This window comes from Ostrinia furnacalis, unplaced genomic scaffold (assembly GCF_004193835.3).
Source record: "Ostrinia furnacalis isolate ACB-3 unplaced genomic scaffold, ASM419383v2 OfSCF7677, whole genome shotgun sequence".
NCBI classification, from domain to species: domain Eukaryota; kingdom Metazoa; phylum Arthropoda; class Insecta; order Lepidoptera; family Crambidae; genus Ostrinia; species Ostrinia furnacalis.
The window spans coordinates 51,422-63,932 of NW_021137916.1; the positions used below are offsets into that span (position 1 = coordinate 51,422).

General features: G+C 49.2%; 1 protein-coding gene across 2 annotated transcripts; it reads right to left on the reverse strand.

The window, feature by feature from the left end:
• Nucleotides 1–1,279: 1,279 nt before the first annotated feature.
• LOC114365887 (endochitinase A-like) lies at nt 1,280–12,115 on the reverse strand. 2 transcript variants are annotated; one of them, XM_028322585.1, is made up of 7 exons: nt 11,997–12,115; nt 11,111–11,338; nt 10,244–10,324; nt 9,253–9,490; nt 5,209–5,346; nt 4,076–4,154; nt 2,822–3,094 (listed from the first exon to the last, which is right to left on the reverse strand). In XM_028322585.1, the coding sequence occupies exons 1-7, from the start codon at nt 12,109–12,111 to the stop codon at nt 2,921–2,923; spliced, it is 1,053 nt and encodes a 350-aa protein (XP_028178386.1). In that variant the 5' UTR covers nt 12,112–12,115; the 3' UTR covers nt 2,822–2,920. The 2 variants fall into 2 exon arrangements, with proteins under 2 accessions (XP_028178385.1, XP_028178386.1); XM_028322584.1 differs by lacking the exons at nt 9,253–9,490; nt 10,244–10,324; nt 11,111–11,338; nt 11,997–12,115 and adding exons at nt 1,280–1,399; nt 7,421–7,545 and having other exon boundaries at nt 1,913–3,094.
• Nucleotides 12,116–12,511: the final 396 nt, after the last annotated feature.

A 12,511-nucleotide genomic window follows, 5' to 3' on the forward strand; every position in this document is an offset into this window, starting at 1 on the left:
CCTTACAAGGGGGGCGTGTAGGGTCCGCCGTGTAGGCGAGCTGTCGCCGGTGGTGTCGCGGAAGTCTAAGGCTACGGCCGGATACTCGCGACACCCCCACTTGGGCTATGACGGACCGCCGCGGAGGTTTTAGTGGGTATACCCCGTCCTTTTCAGGACGGAGCAGCGCCCTTTTATAGGGCGCCGGGAGTCCCATACTCCACCTTGTTCCCGGCAGTGGTGACGGTGCGCAAAGCATTTCCTCCGCGACAAAAAAAGGGGGGCCCGAAACGAGCTGTGCCTAGGGGCCCCGAGATGGTTAATCCGGCCCTGGTTATAATATTTTAAAGTTGGTTTTCTGAATAAAGAAAAATAAAATAAAATAAAATAAAGTTTATTTAGGAGACCGTGCAATAACTCCTAAATTAAACAAATTCGCTGAACATTACATATAAGGGTTTAATCGATGGTATGATACACATCTTTCTCGTTACACTTGCTTGAAGTTTTACAGGAAACAACCTGTATATTTCTCTACGGCTCTTATCTGGAGGACAAAGATAGTTTCAATGCATCCGGAGCTGAAGATTTAGCGCAGTAGTAATACTTCATCTATGCTCGTGTATGTTTAGCGGGGGGGCCGGGGTGGCACGCCCCCGCCCTCCCCCCAGAATGGTCTGGTGCCCCCCAGGATGTTGGATTTGAATATTCACAGTTGATAGTACTAACTCATGACCATGATACTAATCTCACCCCCCTCCCCATATCAGCCCCCCCCCTCCCCCCTGAAAAAGAATCCAATGACTACTGCCCGTTTTCATCATCAATCCCTAACTTTTAAGTGACCCCTATGGTAACATATAACAGGAATTNCATCATCAATCCCTAACTTTTAAGTGACCCCTATGGTAACATATAACAGGAATTTTGTTTTCAAAGGGGTCACTTAAAAATTTGAGATTGATGATGAAAACGGAACTAAAGTAACCGACATACGAGTAGGTCGCAATGGCTAAAATCAAGTGGCAGTAGACGGGGGACATAGCTCGTAGAGATGATGGCCGTTGGGGCAGGAAAGTTCTCGAGTGGCGACCACGGGCTGGAAGACGTAGCGTGGGCAGGCCTCCTACTAGGTGGACCGACGATCTGGTAAAGGTCGCGGGTAGAGCCTGGATGCGGGCAGCGCAGGACCGTTCATTATGGAAAACCTTGGGGGAAGCCTTTGTCCAGCAGTGGACATCATTTGGCTGAAACGAACGAACGATGAAAACGGGCATACATCTACCAAACACTTACCATTGTGCGTGGAGTGCGTGGGTTCGGGCGAGGCGTCCCGCGGCGCGTCACGCGGCACGTCGCGCGGCGCCTCGCGCGCGTGCCCGTTGAAGTAGTTGTGGTCCGCGTCCACCGTCACGATCGTCTGTCCACACAATATTGATAGTTACGTAACCAAACATATTTCCATACTAAACGTCACTTTAAAACAAGTGTTCAACTAAGGTGTAACTTTTTATTAAAAAGGGGGATTCACTTTGATTTTACATGAATATTTTTTTAAACAGTAAGGAAAAGCTCTTTGCCTGATTTTCGGCTGATGAAAAGTGATGATCAGGCTTAGATCTGTGGGTGGCACACCACCCAGGACACACCCAGGTTAAATTAGAAGGCCTGCAATTGCTGCTATCCGCAGTCGTAACGCATGTCACCCGTAGTGATGACGCGTGTAATCTATAGTTGTGACGTGTGTCATTCGCAAGGCCTGACGCGTGTCATTAGCAAAGCGTGACGCGTGTCATCAGCAAAGCATTACGCGTGTCATCAGTAAGTCGTGACGCGTGTCAAAAGCAAAGCATGACGCGTGCCATCTGCGGTCATGACGTGTGTCATCAGCGCGGAATGACGCGCGTCATCAGCGATGGATGACGCACGGTACCTGCAAGGCGTGTCGCGTGCGGCGGTGGTGCAGCGCGAGCTGGCGCTGCTGGTGCTGGTGCTGCGAGCGCTTGCTGATGGCGGCGGGTGTGTGTGACGCGCGTCATCAGCGACGGATGACGCACGGTACCTGCAAGGCGTGTCGCGTGCGGCGGTGGTGCAGCGCGAGCTGGCGCTGCTGGTGCTGGTGCTGCGAGCGCTTGCTGATGGCGGCGGGTGTGTGTGACGCGCGTCATCAGCGACGGATGACGCACGGTACCTGCAAGGCGTGTCGCGTGCGGCGGTGGTGCAGCGCGAGCTGGCGCTGCTGGTGCTGGTGCTGCGAGCGCTTGCTGATGGCGGCGGGTGTGTGTGACGCGCGTCATCAGCGACGGATGACGCACGGTACCTGCAAGGCGTGTCGCGTGCGGCGGTGGTGCAGCGCGAGCTGGCGCTGCTGGTGCTGGTGCTGCGAGCGCTTGCTGATGGCGGCGGGTGTGTGTGACGCGCGTCATCAGCGACGGATGACGCACGGTACCTGCAAGGCGTGTCGCGTGCGGCGGTGGTGCAGCGCGAGCTGGCGCTGCTGGTGCTGGTGCTGCGAGCGCTTGCTGATGGCGGCGGGTGTGTGTGACGCGCGTCATCAGCGACGGATGACGCACGGTACCTGCAAGGCGTGTCGCGTGCGGCGGTGGTGCAGCGCGAGCTGGCGCTGCTGGTGCTGGTGCTGCGAGCGCTTGCTGATGGCGGCGGGTGTGTGTGACGCGCGTCATCAGCGACGGATGACGCACGGTACCTGCAAGGCGTGTCGCGTGCGGCGGTGGTGCAGCGCGAGCTGGCGCTGCTGGTGCTGGTGCTGCGAGCGCTTGCTGATGGCGGCGGGTGTGTGTGACGCGCGTCATCAGCGACGGATGACGCACGGTACCTGCAAGGCGTGTCGCGTGCGGCGGTGGTGCAGCGCGAGCTGGCGCTGCTGGTGCTGGTGCTGCGAGCGCTTGCTGATGGCGGCGGGTGTGTGTGACGCGCGTCATCAGCGACGGATGACGCACGGTACCTGCAAGGCGTGTCGCGTGCGGCGGTGGTGCAGCGCGAGCTGGCGCTGCTGGTGCTGGTGCTGCGAGCGCTTGCTGATGGCCGCTGGTGTGTCGTCGTCGCTGTCTTCGTTGTAGCGTCGCGGGCTCCGTCGTGCTCGGAGCGACACTCCCTAAATTAGTAATAACAATCTCTGTCAGTTAAGAAACAACTGAAGTACATAAATTATTATCTTGCAGTCTTGGAGGACGATAAGAAATATAAGCATGGGGAAACACAAAACGTCGTTTCCCTCTCTAACTGACGTATCTGACATTTTTTTTAAAAAACTGAGTTATCTACACCAGCGGTTCCCGAAAGGTGGTCCGCGGAACCCTGGGGTTCCGTGGAAAGGCCGCAAGGGTTCCGTAAAAAATATTATCCCACGTTTCGTGACTGCCGTTGTTCGCACGCACCGACTTGTTTACGCACTAGGGAGGGGCAGGGCGTGCGGGCGGAGTAGTTCGGGGGTTCCGCTAGGAAAAGTATAATCAAATAGGGTTCCATGGCTAAAAATAATTGGGAAACTGATCTACACCATCTTAATCAACTTCGCAAGACGAATCGATCTGTCTAATCGCCTGAAAATTTTGCAAAATGTCAGTTACGTCAGTTAGAGAGGCAAGTGACGAAAAGTGCATCGTCTAAAGTGTGACTGTGGCCCCAAATAATAAAGTAAAACAAGTACATAACTGTCTTGATGAAGGTATTTACCGAATAAATAAAACAGTTCCAAGAATCACGTCACGTCAAAATGAATCAAAGGAGTCTTTCAAGTAGGACGTTTTGAACAGTCGCCCGTTTGCAGACGTTTTGAGCAGGGCGTCAAACCTTCTTACTATCCGTTCGCTTTAAGTTTGCCGCTGGCGATATGATGTCACTCGAAGGGAAGCGTCTATAACTTTAACAAACTAAACTATTTTTTTTTTATTATTATTGATCAAAATTATGTATTTGCGTTAAATAAAACACATTAATTGCGTTTAATCACTAACTAATTACGTTTAATCGCGGTTGTGGGAGGGGACACGCATTCCACGGACCGGCAAACTTAGCGCGAACGGGTAGTATTTGAAAGTGCCCTTTATCAGAGGTTAGAAACAGCTGTACATACCCTCGCGTGTCCGTTCTGCCGGCGGCCGCTAGAGGGCCCCGCGTCCGAGCCATTTTCCGTCGCGCCCTCTTGCCTTTGTCTGCAACAAATATCCAGGAATTTATGGGTACAGCTATGTGCAGTTTCATATCATGTAATTATTTGATTTGATTTCATTTTCTATTAGAACCGACGCATTGTGTAATCAATAAAAACAGTGTAGGACGTATCTCCTGTTTCATTGGATCGATATCAGATGACAACTGGATGGAAAAATCGAGAAATCAAGTGGAACTCCTTAGCTGGCTGATGTCTAGAGCAGTGGGCTACCATTAGCTGAAGGAGGACATACATCCCGATCGAGCTAAGTGCGCAACTCGCTGGAATGCGACTTTCCCTCGCACTCAACTGAACACTTTCCGCCATAATACCAGTGCTACATCAAGTTGAAATGGCGCGTTACGTCACGCTTGAGTAGATTTTTTTACTCAAAAGTGACGTCACGCGACATTTCAACTCAATATAATACTGCAACTGTACAGTACAATTGCCGATGCCTGTCGATGTGCAATATTTATTGCAGGGTACTGACCCGGCAATAAATATTGCACATCGACCTTTGGAAAGAGAATCGGTTAATTTCGGCTCGTAGAGCGTTATCTCTGTCGCACACTACCTATACGATTGACAAAACGTCATTGACAAAACATTATTCCATGAAAATATTGTCCGAACTCTTAGTATTTCTCTTGGAGAAATATTTAAAAAAATTCTAAACCACTTTTCTTTATTTAAAAGTTTTTAGCAATTTAATTCAAAAAATCAATTGCACACATTTAAAATAAAGTTTGTTTACACTTTGACAAAACGTCATTGTCAGTCATTGTTCAAGTGCGACAGTGATAACGCTCTACGAAACCGAAATTAGCCGATTGTCTCTTTCTAAAGGTCGATGTGCAATATTTGTTGCCGGGTATTGTAATTTTTCGATTATGAAAAATATTAAAATATGTGTGTCCAAATTTTTTTTATTATATGTCTGACGGACTAAATAGAATTTCGATTTCATTACCCAGTCATCATCCCTGTTAACTCGATCGGGTTGTAATAATAATATCATATTTCTGTGTATCTCAGCTCTCCTGTAAGTATACCTGTAGAGGTGCAGCGGCGCGTCCTCGTCGGTGGAGTGTCGCGGGTGGTACGAGTGGTCGGACTCGTAGCGCCGCTCCGCAGGCTCCTCGTCGGCTGATGACGACGACGACGACGCTGAGGTGAACCGCTCGCGCGTGCTGCCGGGAGAACTTACAGTCAAGTTGGGAGCAATCTAGTCTTCTAATCAAACTGCTAAGGGAGGTAGCTCTACTAATGAACTATCCCTAAAAATATGAAAAAAAAAGCGCATAAGGACACAAAAAAACAATTTTTTTTTAAGTGAAAATAAATCAGCTTTGCCTAAGTATCTGGCTACTTACTGGCTAAGTACTTACTTTTTTCTTACTAATATTAATTGTACATGATCGCTTCGTTTATCTGTAAACAAACTTTTGAAAATAATGAGTAGATTTCGAGTTTAGAGCACTTTATTTAAAAAAAAAATCCGAGCTCAAAATTGTTTTTTCGTATTTTTTAGGGATAGTGCATTAGTAGAGCTACCTCCCCTAGCAGTTTGATTCACCTATTCTGGGACACCCTGTATAACTAAAAGGTAGGTGACTGACTGACATAGTGATCTATCAATGCACAGCCCAAACCACTGCACGGATCCGGCTGAAATTTGGCATGCAGGTAGATTTTATGACGTAGGCATCAGCTAAGAAAGGATTTTACAAAACTCCACCCCTAAGGGGGTAAAACGGGATCCACGCGTACGAAGTCGCGTGCGGCCGCTAGTGACTAATGCATTCATTAGTATTTTTATCCACAACGAGAAAGTTGTTGGCTTGCATCTTACATGATGGCAAGTGATGATAAGGTAGAAGATGGAAGCGAGCTTTCTTAAAATTCTTCACAGAGGAACTGGCTATCTTACCTTCAATCTTGAACTGCCGAAATATAACGATTAACATTGTTGCTATAGTGACAGACTTAAAATGGTGCAGCTTGTCAGGTGGACTGAAAACAAGCCAAACCGAACTGAAAAATCTGCTTCTACTGAGAATTGAACTGGGGATTTCTGGCTCTGAAGGTGGTCTTACCACTAGACCATTTTCTAAACAGATTCTAGGCTATCGTAGAAGGTCTTACCGCTTGGCATGAACGGGACGTCCACCCCATCGTCCCGGCTCGCTGCTCCCGCTCCCAGACCCAGACACAGGCCACGGCTCCTCGTAAGCCAGCTCCACGTCATCCTCCAACTCTGAAGTGTCTTTAGTCGCTTTACATCAAGTAGCGCCCGTGTGCTGTCATTAACCTGGAGTTATCTAGGGTCGCGCGGCCAGTGGCGTACGGTGTCCCTTAGGATGGTGCTTCCGTGTGAGATGCATACTCTGCCCTATAGGTACGGCCGCTACCGCTTTTCTCTAACTAACACCTCTAAAAACCGCTCCCTAGGACATAAACACTGCACTATACGTAAGGGTGCCTCTGCTCCAACTAATCTTCACTACTTGGATATGTCCTGGAACTTGACTCACCGTTTGACCTTAACTGGTTGTGTTTTTATTGGAGGTCGAGCTATAGATTCTAGCTACACAGGAGTTGCAGCGGTAGGAACGAGAGGTGAGAACAGTCCCGTTTTACTTGAGCAATCCCTATTACTGGTTGAGTTTTGATTGGCGGTCAAGCTGTAGATCCTGGCTACACAGGAGTCGCAGCGGTGGGAACGAGAGGTGGTTGACTCCTAAGACAGCTCTACGTGGTCTTCCAATTATTCTTCTTGCCTGCTGTATAAAAACTCACCGCCTAGCATGAACGGGTCGCGCGCCCCATCGTCCCGGCTCGCTGCTCCCGCTGCCCGACCCGGAGGCAGGCCGCCGGCGCCGCTTCCGAGGCCGCGGCTCCTCGTAAGCCAGCTCCACGTCATCCTCCAACTTAGTGTCTCTAGCTGATGTAGCGTCCGTGTGCAATCAACAACCTAGCGCTCTCTAGTATTACTAGAGGGCCGATGGGGCAGCAAGGTTCTGGAATGGAGGCCGCGTACCGGAAAACGCAGCGTGGGACATCCACCTACAAGATTGACCGACGCCATCGTAAAGGTAGCAGGAAGGCGCTGGATGCAGGCCGCTACCAACCGTGCGATGTGGAAGTCATTGAGGGAGGCCTATGTTCAGCAGTGGACGTCCTATGGCTGAAATGATGATGACTCCTAAGACAGCTCTACGTCGTCTTCCAATGATTCTTCTTGCCTGCTGTATAAAGACTCACCGTTTAGCATGAACGGGTCGCGCGCCCCATCTGCCCGGCTCGCTGCTCCCACTACCAGATCCAGACACAGGCCGACGGCGCCTCTTCCTCGGCCGCGGCTCCTCGTAAGCCAGCTCCACGTCATCCTCCAACTTAGTGTCTCTAGCTGATGTAGCGCCCGTGTGCAATCAACAACCTAGCGCTCTCTAGTCTCTAGTATTACAGAGGGCGCACGGCACTCCATAGGATCGTGTGTCCGTTGCAACGCAGACCCTGCACTATAGGTACGGTCACCTCTGCTCCAACTCCTCATATAACACCTCGATGTGATCCGTATGTACCAACTATATGGCATTAAAGAATTAATGTGTCTTGGGACTTGACTCATCGCTTGACTGTCACTGGTTGTGTTTTTATTGCGTAGATCCTAGCTAGACGTAGTTGCAGTGGTGGGAACGAGAGGTGAGAACAGTCCCGTTTTACTTGAGCAATCCCTATTACTGGTTGGGTTTTTATTGGCGGTCAAGCTGTAGATCCTAGGTCTAGCCTAGTGGCCACAGAAATTGCAGTGGTGGGGACGAGAGGTGGGAATAGTTTCGCTTACTCACCGCTTAGCATGTGCATGTTTCGTAAGACAGTTGCCTACCGGACTAGTACGGTACGGACGCCTCAGTCTATGTCGTCTTCCAACACTTCGATATATCCTAAGACTTCGAGACTTTGACCCACCGTTTAGCGTGCACGGGTCGCGCGCCCCATCTACCCGGCTCGCTGCTCCCACTCCCAGATCCAGACACAGGCCGACGACGCCGCTTCCTTGGCCGCGGCTCCTCGTAAGCCAGCTCCACGTCATCCTCCAACTCAGAAGTGTTTCTAGCTGGTGTATCGATCGTGTGCAATCATTAACCTAGCGCTCTCTAGTATTACTAAAGGGCGCACGGCACTCCATAGGATCGTGTGTCCGTTGCAACGCACACCCTGCACTATAGGTACTGTCACCTGCTCCAACTCCTCATATAACACCTCGATGTGTTCCGTATGTACCAACTATATGGCATTATAGAATAAATGTGTCCTGGGACTTGACTCACCGCTCACTTGTTGGGTTTTCTATTGATGGTCAAACTGTAGATCCTGGCTACACGAAGTTGCAGTGGTGGGAACGAGAGGTGAGAACAGTCCCGTTATACTTGAGCAATCCCTATTACTGGTTGCGTTTTTATTGGCGATCAAGCTGTAGATCCTGGCTACACGAGAAGTGGGAACTGTCTGGAACGAGAGGTGGGAATAACCTTGCTTACTCACCGCTTAGCATGAACGGGTCGCGCGCCCCATCGTCCCGGCTCGCTGCTCCCGCTGCCAGATCCAGACACAGGCCGGCGGCGCCGCTTCCTCGGCCGCGGCTCCTCGTAAGCCAGCTCCACGTCATCCTCCAACTTAGTGTCTCTAGCTAATGTAGCGCCCGCGTGCAATCATTAACCTAGCGCTCTCTAGTATTACTAGAGGCCCGCGTCTAGTATTACGAGAAGTGGGAACTGTCTGGAACGAGAGGTGGGAATAATCTTGCTTACTCACCGCTGACATAGTCCGACGGATTAGCAAGTTGAAGTGGCAGTGGGCAGGGCACATAGTACGCAGAACTGACGGCCGATGGGGCAGCAAGGTTCTGGAGTGGAGGCCACGTACCGGAAAACGCAGCGTGAGACGTCCACCTACAAGATGGACCGACGCCATCGTAAAGGTAGCAGGAAGGCGCTGGATGCAGGCCGCTACCAACCGTGCGATGTGGAAGTCATTGAGGGAGGCCTATGTTCAGCAGTGGACGTCCTGTGGCTGAAATGATGATGACTCACCGCTTGGCATGAACAGGACGAGCGCCCCATCTACCCGGCTCGCTGCTCCCGCTGCCCGACCCGGAGGCAGGCCGGCGGCGCCGCTTCCTCGGCCGCGGCTCCTCGTAAGCCAGCTCCACGTCATCCTCCAATTCTTCTTCCAACACCTCGATGTCCTCGCAGGCGTCGCTGTCGGACGCCGCTTCGAGTAGAGCCGAGCCGTCCGACCAGGAGCGACCGCCGTTGGTTTCGTTGTACACTGGCAGGATGAATAGAACAAAAATTTTAAATAAACAACTTGAGAAAATCGAACTGCCTAAGGCGGGAATCGAACCTACGACCTTCCGCTGTCTGGGCGAGTGCTCTTCCAACTGAGTTACTTATGCCTGCTTTTACCATCAATCCCTAATTTTTAAGTGACCCCTTTGAAAACAAAATTCCTGTTATGTGTTACCATAAGGGTCACTTATAAATTAGGAATTGATGGTGAATACGGGCATTAGACACTGGATGAATCCGTCGAAATTTTCAAGTGTAATACGCTGTTCTGGCCGCGTTTTATTTCATCAATGTCGTGGGTTCGATTCCCGCCTTAGCTTAGGCAGTTCGATTTTTTCAAGTTGTTTGTTTAAAATTTAGTTTGAGAAGCGACTCTAATCGCTATGAAATTTTAATAAGAATAGAACATAAAGTCCATGATTCTGGGACAATCATCTAGAAAATAGAATCATCTAGAATAAAAAGAAAATAGACTGACACAAATGGATAGTTACAGCTCTATAGCGCTTAACTAAGTGAGGCAAGGGAGCGGCACGGGATGTCTTTGTAACGTCAAACGTCAGCGAGACTTCAGAATCTTCTTCAGATTTATATGCTCAGTCACGTTAAAATATATTAATGTCACCGCTCCCGTGACGCTCTCATACCGCAGGCACTGACTGAATTAAAAACGCTAGATTATCATAGTTTTCTATGGAGTAATTATATACCTAAGTAAATTTTTTATCTTTACCATGTTGAACGCCGCTGGTGCTGGGAACTGGTTCCGTGCTGTTGTTGCTACTGCTTTTACTCTTCTTGCCGATGCCTTTCCCTGTAAAAAGACAAAACATTCCACATTATTTTACTCTGCTCGTTTAAACATGGTCCTTCGAACCTGATATACACTCGACATCAAATAAATCGCACCTCCCGCGACAAGCACTTTCAAACGTATGCATCCCCACTTTCCATCAATATTGGCACCATTTAAAAGCCTAGATCTAAACTTCATTTCATTAAAGGAAAGGTTTTTACCCCAAAAATGTGTCTTTAGAAGGATCCAGAGTCACTTCTTCAAAAAATAGGTAGTTACGCTTGAGCCAATTTTTATGGCTATAAAACTGTTAAGTTGGGATTAATCCCTATCCATCTGTTAAAAAGGACACGTGAGATCATTAGTTGGTTTTATAACCATAAAAATTGGTCTAATTGATCCCAGAGGTGAGCCCAAAGTGAGGTCTTTTTTCAAGTAACATTTATGGTATATGTTAATCATTTATGAAGAAATTAAATGTGTTTTTCTTTAAGGATATTTATTGGGCTTTCAAACAACACAAATATTGTTGGGGCACCATGATTGTGTCAGAAGGAAATCCTTAAAGTTCGCGTCGCGGAAGGTGCGGTTTATTTGATGTTGAGTATATTATGCAACGATGAGTGGTGTGAGCTTTCGTGCTGGCCATGTTTTATGGATGTAAGCACACGCATTAACCCGGAAAGGGATTGTAACCGTATCTACTCGAGTTGGTCAGTATTCTTTGTATGAAACTCCATACTGTAATGCACACTTATACGGCCGCGTGCCTCGCTCGGTGCACGCGGCGCGGTGTGTCTGTACCTTTAGTGTGCGTGTGTAGTGGAGCGTCACTGTCCCACGAGTCCCGCGCCCGCCCACGAGGCTGGGCGGGCTGTAGGGCGGGCGCCGACGAGGCGGGGGCGGGCGCGTGCCTCGCCCTATGAACGCGGCGCGAGGTGGCCGCGAGCGTCTCCTCTGAACTGGAGTCGTCGGATGCCCGCTGTTGAAGGTGATCGTCGTGGTCGAGGCTGCCGTTCATTGCTTCTGATGCTGTCGAAAAAAATATTTAATTTTATATCATATCTCAACTAGCATCCGCAGATAATCAATGGTCGTAATACTATTGTCACAGCCCTGTACCTGAACTTCGTAAAAATACGAAAAGCAATGTTTGGCGTGAGAATAGCATATCCACTAAAGCCTGGTAAGTGAGCACGTAGAATTTAGTCCAATGACCCCAAGCTACCTATCCTTATCGCTCGCGCGTAATTATATTGCTGTCGCGACTGTGCGACGCGCGCCCGCAGTGAGTGTGCGAGCGCGACAGGTGGTATTATCACTAAGACCGCAGAAACGGTTTAAGATTGAGCTACAATGAGGGTTTTCGCTATTGAAAAATCCGCCAGATGGCAATACGTAGACGGGAGGTCCAAATGCTGCATGATTGGTGGATTTTGACATATCTGTCAATGTCATGTCAATAATAACCAATCATGCAGCATTTGGATCTCGCGTCTACGTATTGATTTTTCAATCGCGAAAACCCTAATTGAGACGTTACGCGGCGCGGCACGGAACGAATATTCAAAATAATATTTTTACATAATATACTCGTACATATTATGTCATTTAATTTTGTTGCAGCACCGCGCCTCAAATGAGTTTAGATGTTGAAGGTATTGAATCACAGTAAAATGTGTGAACTCACTCTCTGCGTTGCGCCGTGGGCGGGCGCGTCTGGGGCGGGCGCGGCGCGGGCGGGCGGGCGAGGCGGGCGCGCGCGCCCACAGCGTCTCGAACAAGGCTGACAGACGCACCGTCATCGAGTATATCTGCCGGGAAACACCACGTTATTAGAATTGTGAATTATTGTAAAGTCCGGTCCGTGAGCACGTAGAATTTTGTCCAATGACCCCTAGCTACCCATCCTTATCGCTCGCGCGTAATTATATTGCTGTTGCAACTGTGCGATGGACGGCCGCAGTGAGTGTGCGAGCGCGAAAGTAATATAATTACGCGCGAGCGATTAGGATGGGTAGCTCGGGGTCATTGGACGAAATTCTACGTGCTTGGCGACCGGACTATAGACGCTTGAAACTTAAACAGGGTGATTTTGCTGCAAATAGTTGCCAATTTTTTATTTTTTTATTTTGAGCAACATACTTCTTCTTCTTCAAAATTCAAAAATTCAAAATTCAAAATNTGATTTGAAATATTCTTGAT